This window comes from Phocoena phocoena, chromosome 8 (genome assembly GCF_963924675.1).
Source record: "Phocoena phocoena chromosome 8, mPhoPho1.1, whole genome shotgun sequence".
Taxonomy (NCBI): domain Eukaryota; kingdom Metazoa; phylum Chordata; class Mammalia; order Artiodactyla; family Phocoenidae; genus Phocoena; species Phocoena phocoena.
The window spans coordinates 101,140,993-101,167,462 of record NC_089226.1 but is presented as its reverse complement, the minus strand read 5'-3'; the positions used below and the strand labels follow the sequence as shown (position 1 = coordinate 101,167,462).

The following is a 26,470-nucleotide window of genomic DNA, read 5'->3' as shown; positions in this document are numbered from 1 at the left end:
GTATATGTTAATCCCAACCTCTCAATTTATGCATGTATCTTTTTGAGTTAGTATTTTTTGTTTTTTCCAGATATATAACCAGGAGTGGAATTGCTGGATCATATGGTAGCTCTATTTTTAGTTTTTTGAAGAGAGAACAAGACTTAAAAGAAGCCCTTAAATTGGTCATATTTGTAACTGATGTCTGTGCTATGTAGGCAAAAGAAGTATTGTTTACTGACAGCTGATGTAATTATTGTGATTGGCTTTCCAAGATGTGAGAGGTCACTGATCAAATTTTCAGTGAGGGTAGACTTAGGGAATGAACTTATGGTTACTAGGGGGAAGGGTGGGGGGGCAGGGATAGTTAGGGAGTTTGGGATTGACGTGTACACACTGCTCTATTTAAAATGGATAACCAACAAGGACATACTGTATAGCAGAGGGAACTCTGTTCAGTATTCTCTAACAACCTAATTGGAAAAAAATTTGAAAAGGAATAGATAACATTTATATGTATAACTGAATTGCTTTGTTGTACACCTGAAACTAACACAACGTTGTTAATCAGCTATACTCCAATATAAAATTCAAAGTTAAAAAAAATTTTGAGTGGGATTAAGTAGATTTGGGAGGCTGAGAAAAGCAGACTTCAGGTGACTTTCAGGGGCTCTGAGTTGTATCCAGTTAAACTTGGGACACTCGCACTTCCACATTCTGCTTCTTCTTTCCATAGTTCCAGTTTCTGCTTCATTTTTCTAAAGACTTTACACAGTTTTCCAATCATTTTCCCCTGTTGCTGCCATCCCACGGAGAGGGTTCTTTCCCTGGACAGGCAGAAGGGTTTGCACGGAGGTGGTCTCTGTAGTGAGTGCGTATCTCGTCTGATAGTGCCGGGTGCCGGATGCCGTGGTTGCCAGGCCAGGTAGCTGAACCAGTGATGCATTTTCTCATTTAAAACTCTGTTCCCAACCCCAGAGCATGATGATCGAGTTGGTTTCCCTCAAAGAAGAAAGAAAGGCCGGGGCCCCTTCCGGTGGAAGTGTGGTGAGGGGAACCGGAGGTCTGGAAGAGGAGGTTTCGTTGTTCGGTCTTCCCGCCTTGAGGAGAATGACAGAGATGTGGCAATGAGCGATGCCCAGGATGTTTCCCGAGTACGATAGTAAGTAACCAGTTGATCTGGTTTGAATTTATCGACCCCCTCATCTACGTAGCCCTCTTACTGTCCATGTCATTTCTCTTCCCGCCTGGAAGAGAGAGAAATGCCAGGACCTGCTTAATGGTTGAGCAGTCTTAGTTGTGGTCCTGGTAACAGTGCCGGAAAGTCTTCGGGAAGACATTCCTGACCTTTCTGAGTGTTCTATTCTCTCCCTCCCCACAGCAACCCCTATACTGCACGACCCAACCGTCGGGGTGATAATTGGCACGAGCGGTCCCGAATTCATGTTACGGTGCCCCTGCGGAGAGATAGAGCTCCTCCCGAGAGGGGCGGGGCTGGCCCCAGCCGGGACGGGGCCTCGAGGAACTGGTTTAAGATTACAGTGAGTATCTTGGAAAGCACGTGGTGCAGGGGAGCTCTGGGGGGCTGGGCTCAGAGTTAAGGTGTTTACTTTTCCCATTAAAAAATCAGTGTTCTCAGCTGTTAACTCCACAATCAGGTAACCATTCTTTCTCCTAAGAGTCCATATCTTAGAACACCTAAGAGCAGGTTCAGAAAAGGAGAAGGGGACGGGTAGGATGGGGAGGCCATCTAAAGGGAAATGTGGTAACTGCGGTTGGGAGGTGGAATAACGCCTCCACATGTCTCCATCTGACTCAAGCTGAGTGTGGAGCTGGGGGTCCCTTGAGTTCTCTCAGGGGCAGGCAGGTTATGAATGATGTCTTGGAACTTTTAGAATCAAACGATTTGAATCTTTTGAGGAATAATAAGTATAAATGGACAGAAAGGAGGTTAAGGAGTTCGTGTTTGGCTTGAGTAGAAACCCTTTTTTTTGGCCACACCGCGCAGCTTGTGGGATCTTCTTAGTGAACTACCCCACCAGGGATTGAACCCGGACCACCAGGGAGTTCCCAGAAAACCTTTTTTTTTTTTAATATTTATTTGGCTGTACCGGGTCTTAGATGTGGCATGTGGGATCTAGTTCCCTGACCAGGGATCGAACCTGGGCCCCCAGCATTGGGAGCGAGGAGTCTTAACCACTGGACTGCCAGGGAAGTCCCCCCAGAAAACCTTTAATTGACTATTTCTTCAGAGCTTGGCAGATGGTACAAAAGGAGGCCTAGAGTGGGTCTGCTGTTCAGTGTTAGTTATGTGTGGTTCCCTTCTCTTCTCTTTCTCTCGTCTAGATTCCTTATGGCAGGAAGTATGACAAGTCATGGCTCCTGAGCATGATCCAGAGCAAGTGCAGCATCCCTTTCACTCCCATTGAGGTAAGAGAAGGCCCCAGTGTGTGGCTGGGGACCAAGGAGCAGGTGGAGGTACCATCTGCACGGGGGTGCTCTGGACTCCCAAGTCCAATGCTGTTGTTTTCTCTTCTTGCAGTTTCACTATGAAAACACACGGGCCCTGTTTTTTGTTGAGGATGCCAGTACTGCCTCTGCATTGAAGGCTGTCAACTATAAGATTTTAGATCGGGAGAACCGCAGGGTGTGTGTGAAGGGCTTGGCTTGGTTGGGGGTGGGGATTGGTGCTCAGGGCATGGACTGGGTCTTGGTCCTGGGGCTTAGGCCTCCCTGGAGTTCACCGTGCCATGCGTGTCTCCCCTGCAGATATCTATCATCATCAACTCCTCTCTTCCACCCCACACTGTGCAGAACGAACTGAAGCCAGAGCAAGCAGAGCAGCTAAAGGTGAGGCAGCCACAAGGGGTGGGTGCTTCCACCCGAGTCCTGCCAGTTCTCACCCTCCCCCCATGCCCACACGCGACTCCAGTGACCGCTGAATCCTTTGTATTCCTCTGTAGCTGGTCATGAGCAAACGATACGATGGCTCCCAGCAAGCACTTGACCTCAAGGGCCTCCGCTCAGACCCAGGTACGGTTGATAGCAGTAATTCTCAGATGGGTGGCGGCAGGGGGGGATCTGTCAGGCAGGGAACATTTGAGGCTGGTTTGGTGGGAACGCTGGCCTGGGTGAGCCCTCTCAGACTTCCCTTTCCTTCCTGAAGATTTGGTGGCCCAGAACATTGATGTTGTCCTGAATCGTAGAAGCTGTATGGCAGCCACCCTGCGAATCATTGAAGAGAACATCCCTGAGGTGAGGCCTTTGTCCCACTGGGTGGGAGGAAGCAGGGTGGGATAGATAGATAGATAGGATGGGGTTGGGAGGCAGGTTTGTTTCAGATTCCCTTGCTGCTGGTGCTTCCTCTAAATTCTTCTCTCCCCACAGCTGTTGTCCTTAAACTTGAGCAATAACAAGCTGTACAGGCTGGATGACTTGTCCAGCATTGTGCAGAAAGCACCCAATCTAAAGATCCTCGATCTTTCTGGAAATGAGGTGAGATTGAGAGCCTGTTTGTGTTTTGGATGGGGTGGGCAGAGGGTGGAGAGAGCTCGCCTGGTGGCAGCAAGAGGCGAGGGAGGGCACTTAAGGGAGGAGGTGGGGCTTGGGGGTGGGAGGAATCTAGCTGGCTCCCTTTACCAGCATGTCTTTCCCACCTTTTCTCCCCATCCTTTGCAGCTAAAGTCTGAGCGGGAGTTGGACAAGATAAAAGGGCTGAAACTAGAAGAGCTGTGGCTCGACAGAAACACCCTGTGTGATACCTTTCGAGACCAGTCCACCTACATCAGGTCAGTTTTAACCTCTGTCTCCCCTCCTGGGAACCTTCACCCCCTAGGAGGCTGAGCTGATGCATCCTGACCAGTGCCCATCTGCAGATGCGCAGCCCTGAGCTGGAACCACCTGTCCTTGGGGAGGATCATGTGCTCCTCCCTTTTGTCCATCCGTGACACCCAGCTTTGCCCCAGGCCTCCTTTCCTTTCTTCTCACCTGTTTGCCTGTTTGCTGGTTCTATGGCTTTTCTCCTTCCTTCCTGAACACAGGGTTTTCTACACTCCCCCTACCCTGTTGTTCCAAGAAGAGCATCTCCCTTTTTTACCATGGCTAGGGGGCATATCTTGTATATTATGCCCCATTCATGGAGTTGCTTTGAGCCAAGAGCCTGGTATCCCTGGGCAGAGAAAGCCCTCCCTCCCTGGGACTTCCTGCTGATGGAAGTCCTTCCTTCCTCTGTCCTGCAACGGCCCCTCTTGCCCTTTTGCCAAGAGGCGCTCTCTTCTCACAATCTCCTTGCCCAAGGCTGTTGCCTGGGCTTTCCTGCCCACACTGAGGTTGAGGCCTCCTGGTGGCTGGTGCCATGCAATCGGTCTCTCTTGCCCAGTGCTGTAAGCTGGGCCCTCCCTGGAGGAGAAACCTGGGTTCCTGAAGACATGTGACCAGAGCCGGGGCCCCGCCAGTAGGCGAGGGCATCCCAGGGCAGGTGCTGGGCGTGGAGGCCAGGGGGGCATAGGCTACCAAGGTGACAGAGAACTGACCTTCTCTGGGGGCGCTGCACCTCGCTCACTCGCACACCTCACATCTCCCTGCTTGGCCCTGGAGGATGGCTGGTTAGCCAGAGACGGGTAAGATTCCTCAGGGAAGGAACAACCTAAGACAGGCACAGTCGCAGAGGGGCCATCAGGAGAGAACTTGGGGGCCAACAGAGGTGGGGCACAGACCCTCACCCCCCCAACTTTGCAGGGGCCTGAACCCTCACCCCTTCTGAGGGAGGTCTCCTGTCCCCATGGCTGCTTCGCTTCCCACGCCCAGCTCAGATCGGAACCCAGGTAGCAGACAGAGACCTGGCCAATAGCAGCTGCCCTCCCGCCACAGCAAGGCTTTGTTTCCCATTTCCTCCTTGGATCACAGGGAAGAGGGAGCTGAAAGAAAGGGCTGTGTCAGGTGCCTTCTTCCCTTTGTTCTCCCTCTTCTTTCTAAATGACTCTTTGCCGTGTAGTGCTTTCGCTTTTCCTTTGCTTTCTCTTTCCTCTTTCTCTCCTCGCCAGTATCAGCCCCGTCTCCTTGGCTCCTTCCTCTCCTGCCTTTTCTCTCTCTTCTCCATTTCATCCCCTCGCTGCTTGCTTGGCCTCATCTCCTCCTGAGCCCGCCTTGCTCATCTCCCTGCCCCAACACCCTGTACCATTTCTGCGGTGTGTTCTGGTCTCGGCCGTGGCCAGACCTGGCAGAAGTGATGGATACCTGTTGAGGCAGTGGAGCCCCTGGGCTCCCACCCCATTCCCTCCTCCCGGGGGCTGCACAGGTGAGTAGGTGGAAGGTAAGGGGGGCAGGGAGGGAAAGGAGGTCCTGGCTTAAAGCCTGGGCCGGGAGTGCTGCTTCTGTGGCGTGCTCAGAGTCACTCAGAGAAGAGAGGGTCGTCCTCCGAGGCAGTCATTTCTGGGTGCCCAGGAGAGGTGGGGAGTTGGGGCCGTTTTTCCTGGAGCTCAGAGGCTGGGAAAGAGTGAGGACAAGAGGATGGGATGGGCTGTCCCTCGGGCATTGGTATATTCACCCCTAGAGCAGCCCAGGAGGCACGGTGGCTCTGAAACATCACTCATTTCTGTCCCATTCTTGACAGCGCCGTTCGAGAGCGATTTCCCAAATTATTACGCCTGGTAAGTACCTAACTTTTTTCATTCTCTTCTGAGGAGCATAGCATCTCGCACCCTCAAAGTCTTGCCTAACGTGTTTGTATGATCACTGATTTGGGGACATGGAGCCCTTTGAGAATCTGACAAAGTCTCTAATCCTTTTTTTTTTTTTTTTTTCCCCTGGTTGGGGGGTGGGGGAAATCAAGCCATTTTATTGAGGACCTTTGAGGGAGGGTTGAAGGGCCGGTAGAACAATGAGATCTGACATCCTTCTCCCAGCTGGGATCCCCCCAGCTCCACAGTCGCTGAAAATATAATCATTCTTTCCAGAAAAACACCTGTAGACAAAAGTTGCATCTATCAGGATTCATGGACCCTTGCCTGCCATGTCTCTTTTACACTTGACCTGTGACCCCTCACTCTTAGTTCTCCCATCTGAGTGCTCATCCAGCCTTTCCTGTCTGGTTTATATCGTCGGCTATCACTTTCTTTCTGCAGGACGGCCATGAGTTACCCCCACCGATTGCCTTTGACATTGAAGCCCCCACAGTGTTACCTCCCTGCAAGGTGAGTGGAGGGGGCCGCGGCTGGGGGCACAGAGTTAGCGCTCACGTTGGGAGGAGAGTCCTGGTTGCGTGGTCCTAATATCTGTTTGATTCCAGGGAAGCTACTTTGGAACAGAGACCCTCAAGAATCTGGTGCTGCACTTCTTGCAGCAGTGAGTATCTCAGGTCACCTCAGGCTGCGGAGCGGTGGGCTGGCCCCAGCACAGCTCGCTCTCGGGAGCTGTCGGTCCCTGTGCGGCCCCAGATTGTGGAGCTCAGGCTTTCCCTTTTGTTTTCCTCGTAGGTACTATACGATATATGACTCTGGGGACCGGCAGCAGCTCCTGGATGCCTACCACGATGGGGCCTGCTGCTCTCTGAGTATTCCTTTCACCCCCCAGAACCCTGCCCGGTGAGTGTCACATCCCAGAACCTGCCCAGGACCAGAGTTTCTCGGCAAATACAGGCCAGCACGTGCGCCTGCACACCGTTCTGACCACTGCCTCCTTTTTCTCCTGTTCCCCCCAGAAGCAACTTAGCTGAGTACTTCAAGGATAGTAGGAATGTGAAGAAGCTTAAAGACCCTAGTAAGTGTGTGATGTGAGCAGAACAGGTTGGGAGAAGGGGATGGGAAGGGGCTGAGTGTGGGCTGAGTGTGGCAGCTGCTCACCTGGCTTCCCCTCCTCCCACAGCCCTGCGGTTCCGGCTGCTAAAGCACACACGTCTCAATGTTGTGGCCTTCCTCAATGAGTTGCCCAAAACTCAGCATGACGTCAGTTCCTTCGTGGTAGACATAAGCGCCCAGACAGTGAGCACCTATGTCCTCCTTGGCAGAAGGGCGGAATTGGGGAAGGGGCGGTTAAGAGGCAGGGAGGACTCAGGCTCTGGCTGGGAGCCTACGTGGTACCTGATGCTGCTGCTTCTCTTTCAGAGCACGTTGCTGTGTTTTTCTGTCAATGGGGTCTTCAAAGAAGGTGAGGGTCTTTGGAGTGCCGAGTTTGCAGAGTGGTCCCCTTCCCAGCTAGTCGTTCTCAGCACTCTTGGCTTCCCAGCTACCTTCTCTTCTCTCTTCTTCCTTGACCTCCTTCTCTCATTCTGCCCCCCAAGCCTACCCTCTCCACCTGTCTTTTCCTGTCTGGGGTATGGGCAAAGCCTGAGGATTAGAAGGACACAGACTTTGGAGTCAGGCAGGTCTGAGCTTCCATCCCAACTTTGGTCCTCTGTGTCTGTGGGCAGTTTACATTACCTCTGCGCCCGAGTCTTTATTTGTGAAAGGAAGGGGGTTAGTAATAGCCATCTCACAGTGTTGTGGTGAGTAAGTGAAGTGATGTACAAGATGCTTGACACCGGGCCTGGCACACACACACCCCACTAGTGGGATGACGGTGTTGTTGTTACTACCGTCCTCCCTGACCTCTGATACTCCTCCCCGCTGTGCTCCCCTGTGCACACATAATCATCCCTGTCTGGCCCACTTAGGGTTCTTTGTATCAAATAAGACCAGGATTTTTGAGAAGCTGTTTGAAAACATAAAACATGAGTGACTCTGACAGGTTGTCACCATTGTTATCATTGCAGTGGATGGAAAATCTCGGGACTCTTTGCGAGCCTTTACCCGGACATTCATCGCTGTTCCTGCCAGCAATTCAGGGTGAGTGTTGGACTTACCGTATGGGGTCCCAGTCCCAGTCCATGGCCACCACTGTGAAGATTGGGGAGGGTGGAGTCGGTCCTCTGGGTATCTTCAGACATTCAGAAAGGCAGGGGGTGATCAGAGGAGGGTCACATAGTGGTGACATCCTAGCTCCACCACTTCTAGCTTAGGGCAAGTTTCCTCATTTGAAAAGTGGTTTAACAATATTCACTTCCTAAGTCTGTTGTGAAGATAAATGAGGGTTGGGGGAGAATGTATAATTCTAGTGTGTTTGGTAGATAATCCCATACATGGAGTCCATGGGAAAGGGAGGAAATGACAAAGGGACCTCGTGGGTATTGAAAGGATCTGAGTGTCAAGTGAGAATAGGAATGATGTTGGGAGGATGAGGTTATCTGTCTGTCTGTCCAGCTGTCTCAGGTGCTTTTTGTCCCCAAGGTTGTGCATCGTAAACGATGAGCTGTTTGTGCGGAATGCCAGTCCTGATGAGATCCAAAGAGCCTTTGCCATGCCTGCACCCACACCTTCTTCCAGCCCAGTGCCCACCCTCTCCCCAGAGCAGCAGGAAATGATTCAGGCATTCTCTACCCAGTCTGGCATGAACCTTGAGTGGTCCCAGAAGTGAGTACTGGACATGTGTAGGAATAAGGGTGAACTGGGGTAGGGCTGCTGGTGAATAATGAGTGCCCCTAAAATTTTTAAAGCCAGAACTTTTTTTATTACTTAAAGAAAAAAAAAAAGATGGTCCATAAAAGCATTTTCTCTATGCATACATTAGCATAACATTTAAAGTCAAAATGAAGTCCCTCTTTTATACTGTTCTGCAACATACTTTACTTATCCCATGAACATCTTTCCCTATTAGTATAGAACTCACCTTAGTCTCATTTCTGTTAGCTATTTAATAGAAATAGCTATTTAATATTTCTTTGTATTTGAAAGACCATTGATAGATGGATTTTTACCAACTTTTCATTTGTATAAAGAGTGCAAGAATGTATGTAATTGTTGGTGAGTGTTTCCATAGAATGGATGTTGAAGTGGCATTTAGAGATCAGGGTGACTGCGTCTTGGTTCTAATGGAGGTGCCTGTTCTTGCCCTGCTCCAGGTGCCTTCAGGACAACCACTGGGACTACACCAGATCTGCCCAGGCCTTTACTCATCTCAAGGTAAGATTTGGGAATAGGTGGCTAAAAGAGATTTCCAGGCCTTCAAGAGGGTCACGTAGGCTTGGGATGCGGGCATGGGCCACCTGGCTCTACTGACCTTTTATTTTTTCTCTAAGGCCAAGGGCGAGATCCCAGAAGTGGCATTCATAAAGTAATCCATAGTCATGCCTGAGAAGATCCCTGTAAATAGCCCTTGTCTGTCCTGATGTCACCTCTCCGGCCCCTGTGACTGTGACTGCTGGATCCCTCTCCTTACCTGCCTTCTTGAAGACTTCGGGAAGATTGAGCCTCCCTGGTGCCAGGAAGCCAAAGCTTACTTTGTAGAACTGACACTAAACTACCCGAAGGACTTAGGTGCTTTGTGTACTTAACCCCAGGATCCTCCCTACTTTTTAAGATAAAGAGTGATACTGTATTTTGTGTCCAGCGTGCTGGGTTATTTTAGCCTTGCCCTTGGCAAGCGCGGGCCGGGCCGACAGATGGACTCCGAGGGGGCGGGGGCGGGGGCGGGGGCAGCGGCAGGAAGTCCCGCCCCGGAAGCGGCGCCGCTCAGGGGCATGGCGGCTCTCGGGCGGCGGTGGCGTGTGCGGCTGTTCTTAACGCTGCAGTCCCTTGCCGCGCGCAGGGCTCTGCATGACGTGGCCCCGCCACGGGACGTGCTGCTCTTCGAGCACGAAAGGGGTCGCTTCTTCGCCGTCCTCGGGCTGTTCTGCGCTGGCCAGGGCGTCTTCTGGGCTTCCCTAGCCATTGCCGCCTTGGCCCGCCCGCCGGCCTCCACTCGGCCTCCAGACGCCGAGTCCCCAGGCCGCGGCCGCCTGGACCTGCGCTCCGCGCTCTGGCGCTACGGCCTTGCCGTCGGCTGCGGCGCCATCGGTAAGGTGTGGTTTGCCTTCCCGGCATGGGTCGAGGAGGGCGGGCACAATCCTCTCCGCTTGGGCAAGAAGAGTAAGGGGCTCCCGACCCTCCAGGATGGACAGGCCACCCTCGTAGGTGCGTGGTACACTGGAGTCGGACGTCCCCGAGCGCCAAGCCCTCGTACAGGTTCAGCCTGAAGTCTGCCTCTCACTCTGTGACCTTGAGCGAGTTGGTACTTACGCTCTGGACCCTGTTTTAAAATGGGTGTGAGTATCTATTAAGGCTTTTGGGAGGAATGACCAATACATGATGGGGGTATAGGAGGAGCTTAGTAAATGTTACTATCATCACAATTTTTTTTTTATTTGGGGGCACACGGTAAGGGTTGCTTCTTAGCTCTCCAGGGAAAACCCCAATCTTTGCTCTTCCTGCAGGTACTCTGGTACTTGGTGCTGGTCTTCTCTTTTCCTTCCGCTCTGTGCGCTCAGTGATGCTACAGGCTGGAGGGAAGCAAGTGACCCTCACCACTCATGCCCCCTTTGGCTGGGGTGCCCATTTTACAGTTCCCTTGGACCAAGTATCCTGCATGGCCCACCGGGGTGAAGTCCCTGCCATGTTGCCTCTGAAGGTCAAAGGCCGACGATTCTACTTCCTCTTGGACAAAGCTGGACACTTCCCCAACACGAAACTCTTTGACAGCACTGTGGGTGCCTACCGTAGCTTGTGAAGAAACCACCTCAGGTCACTCACCCCTCCCAGAGGGGAATCAAAACTGAACCTTAGGGAATGGGGTGACAACCAGGGTCACACAAGACGCCCCAAATTCATTAACAGCAAATAAAGGAGCAGTCATCCCAAGGGCAGCTACCTGTCAGTACCTCAAAGTTTTGATCCATGCCTGTTTCGCCTTCACTCCCTACTCCCATCCACCCTACCTACAGTGCTTTACACCAAGAACTCAGTACTGAGATGAAGAAAGAAAGTAATATAATACTTTGGTACAAAAACAGCTGTAGGAAGAGGGGGTCTGTTAATCATGTTTCCCTCCTGGAGGGAAAACTCAGGCTCCCAGCCGTGTGGGCCATGTGGGGGCAAGAGGGCTGCAGGCACTTGGGCACGGAGTCTGGCGGCAGGAGTACTCTTTGGTTAGTCTTCAGGAATGGGAAAGGCGTGGCCCAACAAGAGCATCTGTCTCAGAGCTCCACACGGGGTCCCCCCTCTCCAGAGGCCGGTATGGAGTGGCTTCAGACTTCCACTGCACGACCTGGAGCACCAAGACCACGCACCACAATACCAGATTCACCCAAGAAGAGGTCTGTGGGAGACAGGAACAGGAGTGTGAGGAGTGGGCCCATCTCGAATCCAGTTCCACCCACACACCACTCTTAGCTGTTCACTGTCAGGCCGTCAAGCCTTCAGCTCCTCTCAGCCCCTCACTGGTGGGCCAAGCTCAGAGTACACTGGTGAGCACTCCTACACCTGCAGATTGTGTTATATGATTCATTGTGTGAATCTGTGTATCCCGCAATCTCCACCCTGTCTTTTATATCCCAGGACCTCACTTCAGCATTGTGTAGGTTGGAGTAAAACTGCAGAGCGGTTCCAGGGGGTATCCATGGAGTTTTCTGGGCATCAGAGCAGCTGTGAGGTCAAAGAGACAGTTGTGAGAAAGGGGAGACATACCCTAAATACCCTTGTGCTCCAGTGCCCCTTTGAGAACTGATGGGGATATAAAGCGGGGTGTATAGGATCCCCTCTACAGAGGGAAGGTAGTCAGCCCCAGCCAGGCTTCCCTCCCCCTCCCATTACCTAGTTATGTTCAGAGAGATGATGGATTTGCAGAGGGAACTGGTGCCAAATCGAAGGATGCAGGCAGACACTAAGACCAGGAAGATGGCTATAGCTGAGATGGCCAGTGCAATGCGGAGCCCTACCGGGCCTCTATAAGGAGGGAGAGAATAAACCTTGTGGTTGAGGTGGGACTCCTCCCATCTCAGCCCCCGGCCCTCGGAGTGGGCAGTCACCTGTGGGAATCCTCGATGCAGCTGCTGTAGACCCAGAAGAGCAGAAGCAGGAGACAGTAGAGGGCCAGCAGGCCAGAGGCCCCAGCCACAAAGTAGCAGAGAGATGGGGCCGAGGGTCGGGACAAGGCCAGGGAGGAGCCATTCAGGGCAGCCACACCATACAGGGGACAGCTGCCACTGAAGGAGCCCTGTGGAAAGAAGCTGCTGAGTCCTAGATTTCAGGCTGGTGCCTCTGGATGCAGGCTCATGGCAGGTGTTGGGGATAATCTAGACCAGGGCCGCTCTAGGGAGTTATTTGTGCACTGTCAGTTCCTGTTTCTGGGCCAGTAGATTAATGAGTCCTCTGGGGAAATCAAACCTGCAGTGAGTGGCCAGAAGGATCAGGAAATAGGCGGTAGGTATGAAATACAAAGAGCTTCAGAGTTGCCTCACAAGTTCTGGTCTCCCCTCGTGCAGAAATCCTAGAGTAGAACCAGAACTGTGTGACCTTCAGCTATCTCCGATGTTTTCTGATCTGTAAAACAGGCGTAATAGCGCCTACTTATAGGGATTAAATGAACCTGTTTATTAACATGATTGCCTGACTGCGATAAACAGCCTAAACTTTTAGCTTCTGCTACATCACTATTTTGCCATTTAACACATTCTGTTGCAACCATTTGCTAGTGTGATCATCTCCACTACACTAAGCTTTATTTCTTGGAGTAGCTTAGCACAACCGTGTCTGATTTAGGGGGCCCTGGACCAACTTGTTTCACAGCCAGGGTGAGGTTACGCAGAGGGAGTCACCAGGCCGGGCTATATCTGATGCTGTTAAGACTCTCCTGAGGACTCGTTCCTTTGGCCAGAGTATGACCTGGGCGGACGGATCGACAGAGCGCGTTTACCGCCGATGCAACTCCGCCGCCGACCAGCCCCAACCGGCCCACAGGCTGAGAGGAGCAGCGCGCCAGAACCCGCCCCCCCTCCCCACCCCGCCACCGGCCCGGACAGCAGCGGACTCTCCGTGTCAGGATCGGCCTGCCCGCCCCCGCTGACCCGGCCCGACGGCCGGCCCCGTCCCGCAGCCCCACCTGGGTCCGAGTCAGTGCCGCGGCCGCCACGGCTCCGCACACGAAGGCGGTAGCAAAGAACACGAGCTCGACGCGCTGCAGCCAAGAGAGAGCCATGGCTCCCTTGCCACCAGGAAGCGCCGCCGTGGGAGCCAACCGCCCAAGCCCCGCCTCATCCGGCGCGACCCACAAGCGCGGAGACGTCATTTCCGGGCGCGGGATTTATTCACAGAGGCCAGCGCCGCCTCAAAGCGGCAGGTACAGCGAGTAGTCCGAGAGCGCCCAGCGGCGGGCCGGGCGGCCGGTGCGGCCGATCATGGGCAGCTTCTGCACATAACGGGAGGCCGGGCTGGGCCCGTACGGCGCGGGGAAGGCAGTCTGGAAGAGGCGCCCGCGGCATCGCCTCCCTGCTTGCCGCCCGGCGATGATGAAACGGAAGTGAGGGGCACCGCGCGGGGCGAAACGGCTCTTCTGGAAGACGTCGCGGGTGCCGGCGCCCGGGCCCTGCTGCCGGGGCGCCCCCCGCGCCCGGTGCACGCGCGGCAGCGGCCTGCTCTCAGAGGCGGTGGGGGCAGAGGCCGACGGGGGGCCTCCGCCCCGGGGGCTCTCGTCGCCCTGCGGGCTGACCATGGCGTTGGCGGTCAGCTGCGGCATCTTCCGCACCGAGTCCGGGGCGGCCGCCGGCTCCTTCTTGTCCCCAGGCGGCCGCGGGGCCGTGGGCGCGGGCTGACCCGTGCCAAAGCGGGTGGCCAAGCTGTCACCGAAGAAGGCGTAGAGCTCCCGGTAGATGTCCGCCAGGGTCACCGAAGGGGAAGGAGCCTCGGGCCCCGCGCCTCCTGGCGGCAGCGGGAGACCAGACCCAAAGCCGGGCTCTGCGCTGCCCCCGGAGGGAGACTCCTGCAGGAGAAGGCTGTCCCAGGGCAGGTCGTCTGAGCGGGGGCAGCCCCTGCTGCCTGGCCCACCCTTGTTGGGCTCTGCTGCCTGGGCCTTCATCTTCAGCAGTCGTTCTACGGCCACCTGCAAGAGCAGGGGGACTAGGATAGGAGGAACCTGGGCCTATCAACTGTTCCAAAGTCAGCCCGCTGAGCTGCTGTGCGCATGCAGGGAGGAGAGGCTGGAAGGGGCTGGCACTCACCAGAATGGCTCCATAGACTTTGTGCCCATCTGCTTTAACCTGGGCATTCGATACTGAATAATCATCTAGCACAGCCTGCAAATTTGTCCAGTAAGTGGACAGGTGTGGGTACAGGACTCGCTCTACTGCCTGGAAGGGAGAGAAGAATGCAGTGAGTGCCTCTTTTTTGCTTATCGCCTCCCAAGTACCATTTCCCCTGAAAGATCTACTTTTATCTCCGGTACTGAATTTAGGGCTCAATCCTAAATTCCCTGCTTGGCATATTCAGCCACCGTTTGGAAGCTCCTGGATGCCCAAGCCTTAATTAATTAAGCCCTGGGAACAAAGATCGGGTACAAAGACATACAAAACCAATACAAATTGACCCCACTATCACTGACATATGTGCCAAAGGCTAAGAGGGTATAAGTAATGCCCCCTGGTAACAGAGAACTTTAGTGGCCAGCCGCTACCCTATACAGCCAATAATGTCCTGGCATAGATGCAACCTGGAACTCAGTTCAAACCACTTGTGCAAAAACAAACAACTGGGCTTCCCTGGTGGTGCAGTGGTTGAGAGTCCGCCTGCCGATGCAGGGGACGCGGGTTCGTGCCCCGGTCCGGGAAGATCCCACATGCCGCGGAGCGGCTGGGCCCGTGAGCCACGGCCGCTGAGCCTGCGCGTCCGGAGCCCGTGGTCCGCAACGGGAGAGGCCACAACAGTGAGAGGCCCGCGTACCGCAAAAAACAAACAACTGATCAGAGACCTGGACTCTGATTATATAATTTTAAATCCTATGTTTAATTTAGGGGAAAGCAATTAAGACTTCACAGAGCAGGTGACATTTGTGACAGGCTTATATGGTTAAGTTCTTTAGTTAGCCACAGACTGAGAATTTGAAAATGTTGATAAAATTAACAAGTTCCTAGAAATATAAAACTTAATGCTGATTCAAGAAAGATGAAAGCGGGCTTCCCTGGTGGCGCAGTGGTTGAGAGTCTGCCTGCCGATGCAGGGGACACAGGTTTGTGCCCCGGTCCGGGAAGATCCCACATGCCACGGATCGGCTGCGTGCGTGAGCCGTGGCCGCTGAGCCTGCGCGTCCGGAGCCTGTTGCTCCGCAACGGGAGAGGCCACAACAGTGAGAGGCCCGCGTACCGCAAAAAAAAAAAAAAAAAAAAAAAAAAAGAAAGATAAAAACTTGGGACTTCCCTGGTGGTCCAGTGGTACAGAATCCGCCTTACAATGCAGGGGGTGCGGGGGTTTGATCCCTGGTCAGGGAACTAAGATCCCACATGCTGCGGGGCAACTAAGCCTCTGTGCCACAACTACTGAGCTCACGCGCCTCAACTAGAGCCCACATGCCGCAAACTACAGAGCCCACGCGCTCTGGAACACGCGTGCCACAAGTAGAGAGAAGCCCACACACCGCAACGAAAGATCCCGCCTGCCACAACTAAGACCCGACGCAGCCAAAAATAAATGAAATAAACAGAGATCTTTAAAAACAAAATATGAAAGCTCAAATAATTCTGTAACCATAGTAGTTAAAAATATAACCACAAAACACCATGCCAGAATTTACAGTCGACAGACACTCAAGGAAAAGAGCGTCTCAATAAAATTTAATTTAAAAATAAAAAGTATAAAAAATAAATACTCCTTCCCTACCTCATCCCATAAAGCCAGTATAACCCTGATACTAAAACCATGTAAGGACAGTACATGAGGAAACTTAATGATTGATTTCACTCATAGAGATAAATCATTTTAAATTTTAGTAAAGGGCTTCTCTGGTTAAGAACCCGCCTGCCAATGCAGGGGACATGGGTTCGAGCCCTGGTCCAGGAAGATCCCACATGCCGTGGAGCAATTAAGCCCATGCGCCACAACTACTGAGCCTGCGCTCCAGAGCCCACGAGCCACAACTACTGAGCCCATGTGCCACAACTACCGAAGCCCATGCACCTAGAGCCCGTGCTCCACAACAAGAGAAGCCACCACAGTGAGAAGACCACGCACCAAAACGAAGAGTAGCCCCTGCTCGCCGCAACTAGAGAAAGCCCATGCACAGCAACAAAGACCCAATGCAAACAAAAATAAATAATAATTTAAAAAATAAAATTTTAGTAAAGCCAACAGTATATAAAAAATGTATTATATTCCAATAAAAGTTTTGCATTTTTTTAAAGACTATAGCATGACTAATATAGCATGACTAAATTGAGTTTATCCTAGAAATGTAAAGATGGTTTACTATTAGAAAATCTGTATAGGGAATTCCCTGGCAATCCAGTGGTTAGGACTCAGCGCTTTCACTGCTGGGGCTGGGGTTCATTCCCTGGTTGGGGAACTAAGATCCCACAAGCTGTGTGATACAGACAAAAAAAAAAAAAAAAACCACTATGTATACAATTAATCACATTAACAGATAAAAGCAGGAAAACCTTAGGATCAATTCAAAAGATACAGAAAGAGCATTTGATAAAAGTTAACATAAAGTAATAATAAAACTAAGAATAAAATTTCCTTAACCTGAGGAAGGTATCTATCTATAAACACAAAGTAAACATCAGCCTAAATAGGAAAGGTTACTGTTAACCCTTTTTTTAAAATTGGAAATGAGACAAGGATGCCCATTATCATCATATGTAAAATGGTATTAGTGATCCTAACAATAAAATAATAAAAAGAAATTAAAGGCATTAGGTTTGGGAATTCCCTGGTGGCCCAGTGGTTAGGACTCCGCACTTTCACTGCCAAGGGCCCAGGTTCGATCCCTGGTCAGGAAACTAAGATCCCACAAGCCGTGTGGTGTGCCCCCCACCCCCGCAAAAAAAAGAGAGAATTCAAAAAAATAAAGGCGGGCTTCCCTGGTGGCGCAGTGGTTGAGAGTCCACCTGCCAATGGAGGGGACGCGGGTTCGTGCCCCGGTCTGGGAAGATCCCACATGCTGCGGAGCGGCTGGACCCGTGAGCCATGGCCGCTGAGCCTGCACGTCTGGAGCCTGTGTTCTGCAACGGGAGAGGCCGCAGCAGTGAGAGGCTCACATACCACAAAAAAAAAAAAAGCAAGAATCTAGGAATAAACTGAATAAAGTATTTGTAGGTTCTCTTCAGGGAAAATTATGAAAGGATCCTGAAAGACAGTGAAAGACCTAAAAAAATGGAGAGAGATGACAGGTTCTTGGACAAGAAAGACTTTCTAACTACAAATGGGAGCTCTTACAGCTCTGCGAGAAAAGCCAGGGTCCTCACCTTCCAGCCAAGGGCGTGCAGCCCCACCACAGCCCCGTAGTGAGAGCAGAGAGGCCTCACAGGATCTGCCAAGACCTTCTGCAGGGAGAGCAGGATCTGCTGATAGAGGCCGCTTACAAGGTCCCCATGAGTCCTGTGGGAGCAACATTCAGTCAGGGGAATGAGGCACAGCACACAGAGAAAACAGCACCTGTATGGCACGCTTGGGTGAGTGAAAGAGGCGTCTGGGCCGAGAGGCCCAGGACCTGAGGGCTGATGGACCAAACCCCTGGCACGTTCGTCACCCATTTGTAGAATCCCCGGGTTCACGGCACACCAGCTTGGAAGATCAAAGGGAAGAGACTCCCGACCTCTCAACATAGAGCCTCAAAGCCAGAAGTTTCACCCCATCTCCTACCCCAACCCACTCAGCTCTGCAGCAGTCCTGCCCTTTGATCAGCACTGGCCCAGCAGCTACCAGAAGATGTGACTGAGCAGGAGGGCAGCTCCATCCCGCAGAGTCCAGTGGTCATTCAGCGGGTTGATGGAGGCAGCCAGTGGCTCCAGGACACAGTAGAGGACACTGCCTACCAGGGAGCGGACATAGGGCCCCAGGCAGAGGTGTGGGTTCCGAACTAGGCTCCGTGCCACTTGCAAGAGCCGGTGTAGCTGCTCCAGGTCGTGGCTTACAGATTTCACCTGTTGGGAGGAGAGGGGTGCTTAGGGGACACAAGGGCGCACAAGAGCCTGCTCTTCTGGTGGCACCTGCCGTGAGCCCTAGAGGCTGCTGCATCGTCTCCTCCCCACAAAACCACATAAACCCCACTTACCCCACTGACCACATAAACAAAGTATGGCAGGAGCGCCGCAATCTTCGAGTTGGTCTGCAAGTCCTGGAGGGCAACCTGAAGTGGAAGGGGCCACACTGCACAGTCCACCAGTCCCAAGTATCAACTGACTTTTTTTTTAAAGAACAATTTAGCACCTATGTAGTAAAATTTTAAACGTTCAAACTCTGTGACTCAGCAATTCTACAAATTTAACCCGCTACAAAAGAAACCCACTCACACATACAGATAGCACTGTCTGTAATGTAATAATAAAAAACCGAATACAACCTAAATGTCCAACATATTTTTAACTGAGTAAAGCAATTATTCTAAAACCAGACGTTTAGTATACTAGCACTGGTTGATGGTAAACTATGTATATTTACACACACAAAAAAGAAGGCTGAGTGGGTGATTCTACAGAATTTCACTTTCTACTTTGCATGATTTTACATTACAATACTTCTATTATAAACATACGCTGGTACTACTTTTTCTTTTGGCTGCATTGGGTCTTAGTTGTGGCACAACAGCTCCTCCCTCGTTGTGGCGTGTGAGCTCAGTAGTTGCAGCACATGGGCTTAGTTGCCCCGCGGCATGTGGGACCTTAGTTCCCCGACCAGGTATCGAACCCATGTCCCCTGCATTGGAAGGCGGATTCTCAACCACTGGACCACCAGGGAAGTCCCCTGGTATTACTTTGATAAGCAGAAAAAAGAGAGTAGGTAAATGAGTAAAACCATCTTAGCCCTGAACCTCCACCACCTGTGCCCTTCCAACTCCTCTGGATAAAGACCCTAAGTTCAGGTTCTGTGAAAGCGGACAGCAGCTAGTGAGGAAGGAGCTCAGCTCCCAGGCCCCACATCCAGCCACTGCACTGTTGCCTGGGGACCAGAAGCCAAGTTTCTAAGGCAGGAAGTATAGTAACAACAGTCCTAACTTTGCAAGGGAAACAACAGCAGCAGTGAGACATGGAAGATGTAAAACCCTCAAACAGAGAGAGGCCACATGGCCAAGCAGACCACCAAACTAGTCCTCGTCTGACTCTGGACAGAAGAGGCCTGGCACAGGCGCTGTCCAGCGGGCCCTGTGGAGCCCAAGAGGCTAAAGCAGCAGGGCTGGCATGAGGTCTGGCCAGGCACCCTAACCTGGCTCCCTCTACTTCCTCTTCTTTCCCTCTCAAGTCCAGGCAAATGAAAGCTACCATGTGGATGCCCCATGTGGCTCCAGGTCAACAGATGCCCCAAAGGGTGGGCTCTGGACTAAGGTGTGGGGAGCTGACCACCTGAGCCCCCCACAGGGCCCTGCTGAGCTGCCCATTCCCTAAGGAACAAGAGTTCCTACTCTTGAGGAGTAGGAAGTAGGAAGAGGAGTCAGCGCTGGCGGAGGGCCAGCCACAGAGCACCACGCCACCACCAAGAGCAGCTTCTGCCCACATCAGTCACTCAGTGTTCAGAGGACAGAAGGAGGCATCCGAAGGAATTCCACGAGGATTTGAAAGTTGGACTTCGTGCCCCAGTTCAGGCCCACGTGCTCACCTTCATCAGCTGTGGATCATCCCCCAGCACAGCCCGAGTCACTTGCTGGTAGTACTTGAGAAGGTCATCAGTCAGTGAAGACACAGCACTGGGCACTGCCAGAGGGTGGGCAGAAGGTGGTCAGGGTGGAGCCCTGCCCTCTCCCAGCCTCCCCGCCTCCCTCCAACAACCACCGCCATCCCCACAATCCCACAAGGAGCCCATTCCTACAGGACGCCCAGAGCACAGCGTTGCCAGCCCCTCTGAGCAGCCTGCCCAGCCCTGACCTTGCAAGCTCTCCACACCCAGCTCTGTACGCTGCCTCCCACCTGTCCTCTGCTGGGCAGACTCCTGCTTAGTCGCCAAGTTCCAAGGTCATAAGCCTCAGGCTCTGTGAAGCTCCGTTCAGCAGACCCTGGAAGTGTGACACCTCAGGGACCCCAGCAAGCTGCCTAGACTTCTGTACTAGCACCCAACATGGCATCACGATCGGTCTTAAGTCTGGGACACTATCTCCAACTCTGAGGCCTCTGGGCAGGGAGCAGTGCCCACTCAGGGCAGGCACCCCTTAGGCACGGAAAATTCTTGTCAGGTGAAGACTCAGAGGTGTAGAGGCACCACCCTCAGCTCCTAATGGAGGAACATCCAGGCAGAGGGCCCATTCCCCACACTGCCCCTTACCCGATCCTTGAGGGGCCAGGTTCCCTTTGCCATCTAGGTAGGAGACATGAACTAGAACCAGAGCAGAGAGATGGGTCAGCCTGGGGTTCGGCCCCTTGTAATACCACCCACCCTTCTGAGTTCCGCCCCATCCACCAGCCAGCCCATCACCACTCCTCCGACAACCCAACTCCTGTCCCCACCCCATGCATAACCCCGGCGGTCACCTCTCACAGCTGTCTCGGCGCAGCCTTTGGGGATGTTGGTGGCCAGGGCCAGCTCCACCAGGTTCACCTCTCGGTCCTCGGGGAAGTAGAGCTCACCCTCCCTGGCAGGGCGCAGGGCCAGCGCCTCCTGGGACCCATAACCACACACAGCCTGAGTGAAGAGATGACTGGGCTGAATCCAGGGAGGGAAGAGGTGCTCTACCAACCAGGGCACGAAGCCTACGTTTGCGGGAAGTCCAGAGGTCCCGAGAAGAGGGGGATGCCCAGGGATCCAGGCCCTTCACTGGGAACTTGGCTGGAGCATCGGGCATTCGCTGAGTCAAGGAGTAGCGTGTGGGCCCTCCTCACGGATCCACAGGGACTCAGAACCCCACCCACAGGCCGCTGGTCCTCCGCCTCACACTTGCCCGACTTGGAAAACCCTCCTCTCTTCTAACCCTCCCCTCTTCTTCCCTGGACCCACTGCCCCGGAACGACTGTGCAGGACATTCCAACCCCTACACTTGTGCTCAGGCTCCTCCCTCACCCAGAATGCCCTCTTTTCCTTGTGACTTAGTCTAATCCCAGCCTCCCTTTCAGGTTCAGCTCAAGTTCCATCTCTTCCAAGAAACCTTCCCTAACCTCCTGGTCTCCGTGGCCGCCTCTCCCTCTCTGAACTCCTGGCCCTTGGGGGCTGGGCCCAGCACATGTGCTGTGGTGGCTGTGACCTTCCCCCGTGTGTGCACTGGGTCTTCACATCTCGCTGCACTGCCAGCCCCGAGCTGGGTGTGCAGGAGGGCTCGTGCCAACCGAGCCTTCTGCAGCCGGCACCCCACTCACCTCCACACTGCTCCATCTGAGGGCCCTGTTGAAATCCTCGACAGTCAGCTTCCGCCGTTTGGTATGTTTCATGAATTGAGAGCTATTCTGGGAGCGGAGGAACAGAGTCAGTCAAGGGACAGGAGACGGGGGGCAAACAACTCCCAACGTCACATCCCCTCCCTGTGACTCAGTTTCTCATGTGCAGGATGTGACTATGAACCTGCCTGGCCCACCCAGCAGGCATGTGGTGAGCAGCACACGAGAAGACGCCCAGCAAGCGCTTTGCTCGCTGGAAGCCCAGCGGGCTGGAAGCAGGTTCTGGAGAGGGCGGGGACCGCCTCCACTGCACTCCCTCTGAGCAGGGAGTAGGTGCCTGACATATACTTGCTGAATAAACCCCTGGGGGAGGGGGTAGTCAAAGGGAGGGACAAGGAGAGCGGGAGTGTACCTGGGTGGCCTCTCTGAGACGGTAGCACACGTCCTCTGCGAGCAGGGCCGCCACCTCATCACTCAGCTCCAGGCCTGTGCTCTCTGCCATGAGCCGGACGGACTCCCGAGGGATCTCCACGAACCGCCGCTCTTCTCGCTCCGACATGGCCCCGATGGAACTGGGAGTGGGGAGGGAGGTGTGAAAGGCCAGCCCAGGCTCCCTCAGAGCCTGTGAGCCAGACTCAAGGCCCTCGAAACCAGTCTTGCTGCTCTTTGCTCCAGAATCCCTGAACAAGGAGTCACGATGGCTCTGAGTGTCCAGGTGAGGAAACCTGAGGCTCAGAGCAAGAAACGGACTTGAGCTGGACCACAGGGCAGACAACAGGGCCACCTGAGAAACTGCCTGGCTTTGGGTTGCACAGAACTGGGTCCCAGCCCTGCTCTACTACCTCCGATGTGAACCCGCTGAGACCCTCATCAGTCTGAGCCCTGGAAAATAGTGGCAATAATCCCTGCCCTCCCTAACTCACAGGGCTGAGGTGAGGATGAAAGGAAATGAGGTAGCAGAAACTCAGGGTCTAGAACGCTACACAAATGGAAAATGTTACGATCACTAACAATAAACAAAAACTTCATGCCTTCTTCCTTCTGATCCTTGCTACAATCGCTATGGACTAAACACTGATGAAAAGACTTTTACCCCCATAGTCCCTTGCTCAAAAGTCTTCAATACTTCTCCACCACTCCTAAAAGGAAAGTCCCAGCTCCCTGGCTCAGCACACCGTGTTTGGTCCCAAATCCCCACAGCTGATCAAGCTGACCCGTCCCCCCCAGTAAGGCCGCCTCGTGTCTTCCAACCTACCTTGCACCCCACTGCCAGGGCTTGGGCTGGTCTGTCCCCCACCTTACTCCAAGCCCCCACATCCTCCTCTTTCTTTCCTAAGGCAGAAGCAGCCTGTCCTTTGAGGTCTTCCTGCCCCATGTGCCATCTGGGACTGTCAGGCTTTTAGTAGCTGGGCTTTCTGCCCATGTGTCTGGTCTTCCCCAGTTTGGCTATGAGCCCTAAAAGCAGAAACCTGCTCTTCCGTTCACAGGATATGGCAGAATAAGAAGGCACGAAAACAGCACAGCCCACAATTAGAAGGTTGGCCCTCACGGACCAAAGTGAGGCATCAGCACCACAGGCAGCGACGCCCACCCAGCTTCACGGTGACCCACCCAGGCACTGCCCCACCACTCCTCTCTGACAAGGCTCAGTGGGTCACCAGTGACCTCCAGGTCCCTAAATCCAGTGGGCACCCTACCTGGTCTCCCTGCAGCATTTCTCCCAATGGCTCCTCATTGCCTTTGGAATAAAACACTAACCTGTACCATGGCTCCAAGGCCCTGCATGTGTGGCTACATCTGCAAACACCTCTTTCCACTCTCTCGTGTTCTGCATACCCGTGGCCTCTTTCCATTTCCTCAAAAACACCTTATTTCAGGACACTCATACACTGTTTCCTGGACTTGAAACGCTCTCCTCCTCCACCCCCAATCCCTTTGTCCACTGAGCTCCTAGTCGCTCCTTCAGATGTCAGTCTCAAATGTCGCTTGCTCAGGGAACTCTTCTCAGACCCCCACCATGGGCCTGTACTTTACCTCCCAAAGCAGTTGACAGTTTGTAATTATACACTTGTGTAACTTTCCGATTAACACCTACCCCCCCACTAGATTGTAAGCTCCATGCCAGCAAGGGTCATCATGCCTTTTTGCTCACCTTTGCATCCCCCGCGTCAGGCACTGCGTCTGCACATAACACGCCCTCAATAAACACTTGCTGAAAAAACGAATAAAGAACAGCGATTTTTCTAAGCACATGCTATGCCCGAGGCACCGAGCTAAGTGCTTTACATGGCTTACGCCTCATTCTGTCCACATTAACAATGCGATAGGTATTATGTCTATTTCACAGCCAAGGAAATCAAAGCTCAAAGAGGTTAAATGACTTTCCCAAAATCATCCGGCGAGCACTACCTGGGTAGGGAGCAAGAACTCAACTACCGTTCTAATCACGAGGAGCGACGGGCTGTGTGGGGAACAAGGCCTGGATTCCCAGCCGGGAAACTAGGCGTTGGAAAGCCGCCAATGGATAATTGTCAAGCTTCTTTCTCCACCTGTAAAATGGGAGCACGAAGTCCTGCCCACACGGAAGGCGCCGAGGGGTTTTCCCTGTTACGTGCCCACATTACAATCCACAAAGTCCGGGCTCCGACCAAGGTCTCCCGGCTCTTCAACCTCCTCTCCTCCACATCCTCAGCCACTAGCCATACTGTTAACAAGGCGTGAGAACTGACCTCTACCGGTCTCCGTGATGCGAATCCGCCCACCCAGCCTCGCTTCACGCCAGATCTAGAGGTGGTGGGGTACGGGGGAGGAGGTCAGAGGTTACAGAACTTGGGTCACGTGGTCAACGAAGGGGGCGGGCCCCCAGCGGAGCTGGCTCCCAGGCCGGTGAGCGCGCGGTCCACAGCAGGACGGGCCTTCGAGGGCCTGCTCACCTGAGGGCTCCGGCACGGCGAAGGCGGTTACCGGGAGGGCGGTAGCTGTGACAGCGACGGTGGTGGCGGCGGCGGCGCCCACTCACTCAGCTCGCACTAATTCCCTCTCTCGGCGCTCAGACTCCGCCCTCTACAAACACAGCCAATCGACGAGCGCCTTGAGGAGTTCCCGCCCACCAAAAGACTTCCCGCTACCCGATTGGCCACTGTGATGGCGCTGTAAAAGGCTCAGGGCGCCAGAGGTCACGTGATGCTGAAGACTCGCGCTTCTTAAAGCAACAGCTCTTGGGAGCTTTGCGGGGTGGGTATGGTTCGGTGTACGTTTTAATAACCATGTTCTCGAGGAAAGCGTCTGCATTCCCTTGTCTACTCCTGAGTTTCCGGGCACTTGCATTTACACGAATGCATTGATGCTTTAGACTTCGGCGTCTGCGTTAGTTTTGCTGCCCGCTTGGTGCGGATCAGCTTACCTCTCGCACATCACCTGCCACTTCCCCTTCCCGAAGGTTGAGCTCTCAGTAGGTATTCTCTGCCGGCAAAACGGTCTTCTGACTGGGCCAAACACACCCCGTGCAAGCTCTAGACTCCAGGGCTCTACCCATTCGGGCACCCTACCTCGTATCCTCCCCATTTCTGTCCAATAAGCCAAATATAAGCCCTCACCTACCTCGCACACTTCCTTGACCGTTTTACACGTACACGCTTTCCCGAACTTGGACAGTTCTCAATTGAAAAGCAGGGGGCTTAGTAAGTCAGACCGACACGGGTTCAAACTCTGATAGTGCTTTTGAGCAAACTACTTAAGCGCATTTCCCCCATCTACAAAATGGGGTGATAATACCCACCTCACAGGGTTATTGTAGATTAAATGAGATAAAATGTAGATTGACAGTTGGTAGTTGAATTTTCACTCACACATCACGTGGCAGACAGTGATTTAATTCCTTTATGTTCATCCAAGATGGGACCATTTAGGGCTTCCCTGGTGGCGCAGTGGTTGGGAGTCCGCCTGCCGATGCAGGGGACGCGGGTTCGTGCCCCGGTCCGGGAAGATCCCACATGCCGCGGAGCGGCTGGGCCCGTGAGCCATGGCCGCTGAAACTGCGCGTCCGGAGCCTGTGCTCCGCAACGGGAGAGGCCACAACGGAGAGGCCCGCGTACCGCCAAAAAAAAAAAACAAGATGGGACCATTTGCAATAAAAAACAAGATGGGACCATTTGCAATGGGCTATTATAGAAAGGAGCTTTCTGTAGGGGGGCATGAATGTATACATCCTTGCCCTTCCTCCCTCTCAGGGTTAGATGCTGCTGCCTCTAGAAAAGAAGATCCTCTGAGACCAGAGCTGAGAAAGCCAGATGGATGGGACTGGGGTTGCCACAGCAACACCACCTAAGGGGACTGTGACCCTGCTGAGTCTCTTCCAGTCATATTCAGAATGATACTTGGAGTAGTTTCAGGACTGTGCTTGGTCACTGGAGTGTCTGCCCACCTATGCATGAAGGATAGGGGGGGCTCCTCTAAGGTTCTGAGTCTTGAGATCAGCTCAGATCTCCTGGCTGCTGGCAGACCTCCTTGCAAAGGTGTTATTGGTAGGGACAGCCATTGGCAACCTTGGCAGCGTGAGACAATGAAGAGAGGATGGCCTGCCGGCCTGTAGGATGCAGTAAAGCTGCATGCGAGCTGTCTGGAGCTGATCTGCCTCCAGCTTGAGTCAAAGCAGTAATGAGACTCACATGGCCATAGATGGGAGAAAGGTGGCTCCCACTCACTCCCCAGCCACCAATGCCTGGGAAGAAAAGCCATGATGGTTTTAGAGTTAGACAATTAAAAAAATTTTTTTAAATAACAGCTCCACTAGTTGTGTGACCTTAGGCATGTTTAGTTCATCCCTCTGACCTGTTTTATCATCTGTCAAGTGGGGTGACAGAATGTTACATGGAACTGTTGTGAAAATTCAATAATGTGTGTAAAGGATTTAACATGTTACCAGGCACATACTCCTGTCACTATTAAGCCTGTGACCTCTTTAAGAGGCTGTAACTTCCTGGGAATTCCCTGGTGGTCCAGTGGTTAAGACTCTGTGCTTTCACTGCTGAGGGTCTGGGTTAAATCCCTGGTCAGGGAACTAAGGTCCCAAAGCTGCATGGCCAAAAAAAAAAAGAGGCTGTAACTTCCAGACTCCCCTAGTACCAAACCTTAAAAGATCAGAAG

General features: G+C 53.1%; 4 protein-coding genes across 7 annotated transcripts in view; 2 read left to right on the top strand and 2 right to left on the bottom strand.

Annotated features, from left to right (window-relative positions):
• NXF1 (nuclear RNA export factor 1) overlaps positions 1-9,387 on the top strand; it is an 11,590-nt gene extending 2,203 nt beyond the window's left edge. Inside the window, exons 2-21 of the mRNA XM_065883066.1 lie at positions 958-1,141; positions 1,361-1,520; positions 2,326-2,409; positions 2,522-2,626; positions 2,749-2,829; positions 2,943-3,012; positions 3,146-3,234; positions 3,367-3,474; positions 3,658-3,767; positions 5,591-5,627; positions 6,102-6,170; positions 6,266-6,321; positions 6,453-6,560; positions 6,677-6,735; positions 6,841-6,956; positions 7,080-7,122; positions 7,727-7,799; positions 8,241-8,423; positions 8,912-8,972; positions 9,089-9,387. Of these exons, the coding sequence (XP_065739138.1) occupies positions 958-1,141; positions 1,361-1,520; positions 2,326-2,409; positions 2,522-2,626; positions 2,749-2,829; positions 2,943-3,012; positions 3,146-3,234; positions 3,367-3,474; positions 3,658-3,767; positions 5,591-5,627; positions 6,102-6,170; positions 6,266-6,321; positions 6,453-6,560; positions 6,677-6,735; positions 6,841-6,956; positions 7,080-7,122; positions 7,727-7,799; positions 8,241-8,423; positions 8,912-8,972; positions 9,089-9,127 (1,835 nt within the window). The 3' untranslated portion in view covers positions 9,128-9,387. The remainder of the gene's footprint in view (positions 1-957; positions 1,142-1,360; positions 1,521-2,325; positions 2,410-2,521; positions 2,627-2,748; positions 2,830-2,942; positions 3,013-3,145; positions 3,235-3,366; positions 3,475-3,657; positions 3,768-5,590; positions 5,628-6,101; positions 6,171-6,265; positions 6,322-6,452; positions 6,561-6,676; positions 6,736-6,840; positions 6,957-7,079; positions 7,123-7,726; positions 7,800-8,240; positions 8,424-8,911; positions 8,973-9,088) is intronic.
• A 142-nt stretch (positions 9,388-9,529) lies between these two features.
• On the top strand, positions 9,530-10,704 carry TMEM223 (transmembrane protein 223). The gene is made up of 2 exons (XM_065882944.1): positions 9,530-9,845; positions 10,262-10,704. Exons 1-2 carry the CDS (start codon positions 9,530-9,532, stop codon positions 10,552-10,554), a joined length of 609 nt encoding a protein of 202 aa, XP_065739016.1. The 3' UTR covers positions 10,555-10,704.
• Positions 10,705-10,797: 93 nt separating this feature from the next.
• TMEM179B (transmembrane protein 179B) lies at positions 10,798-13,049 on the bottom strand. Of its 3 annotated transcripts, none has more exons than XM_065881992.1 (5): positions 12,925-13,049; positions 11,852-12,039; positions 11,637-11,768; positions 11,390-11,468; positions 10,798-11,142 (listed from the first exon to the last, which is right to left on the bottom strand). In XM_065881992.1, the coding sequence occupies exons 1-5, from the start codon at positions 13,018-13,020 to the stop codon at positions 10,981-10,983; spliced, it is 657 nt and encodes a 218-aa protein (XP_065738064.1). In that variant the 5' UTR covers positions 13,021-13,049; the 3' UTR covers positions 10,798-10,980. The 3 variants fall into 3 exon arrangements, with proteins under 3 accessions (XP_065738064.1, XP_065738065.1, XP_065738067.1); XM_065881993.1 differs by having other exon boundaries at positions 10,981-11,142; positions 11,390-11,471; positions 11,679-11,768; positions 12,925-13,020; XM_065881995.1 differs by lacking the exon at positions 11,852-12,039 and having other exon boundaries at positions 10,981-11,142; positions 11,637-11,766; positions 12,900-13,020.
• A 57-nt stretch (positions 13,050-13,106) lies between these two features.
• TAF6L (TATA-box binding protein associated factor 6 like) lies at positions 13,107-24,666 on the bottom strand. Of its 2 annotated transcripts, XM_065881990.1 has the most exons (12): positions 24,055-24,115; positions 23,478-23,537; positions 21,738-21,897; positions 21,308-21,394; positions 20,489-20,639; positions 20,283-20,333; positions 19,623-19,717; positions 18,085-18,159; positions 17,733-17,953; positions 17,276-17,408; positions 14,039-14,167; positions 13,107-13,920 (listed from the first exon to the last, which is right to left on the bottom strand). In XM_065881990.1, exons 2-12 carry the CDS (start codon positions 23,483-23,485, stop codon positions 13,150-13,152), a joined length of 1,881 nt encoding a protein of 626 aa, XP_065738062.1. In that variant the 5' UTR covers positions 23,486-23,537; positions 24,055-24,115; the 3' UTR covers positions 13,107-13,149. The 2 variants fall into 2 exon arrangements, with proteins under 2 accessions (XP_065738062.1, XP_065738063.1); XM_065881991.1 differs by lacking the exons at positions 23,478-23,537; positions 24,055-24,115 and adding an exon at positions 24,659-24,666.
• Between the last annotated feature and the right edge of the window lie 1,804 nt (positions 24,667-26,470).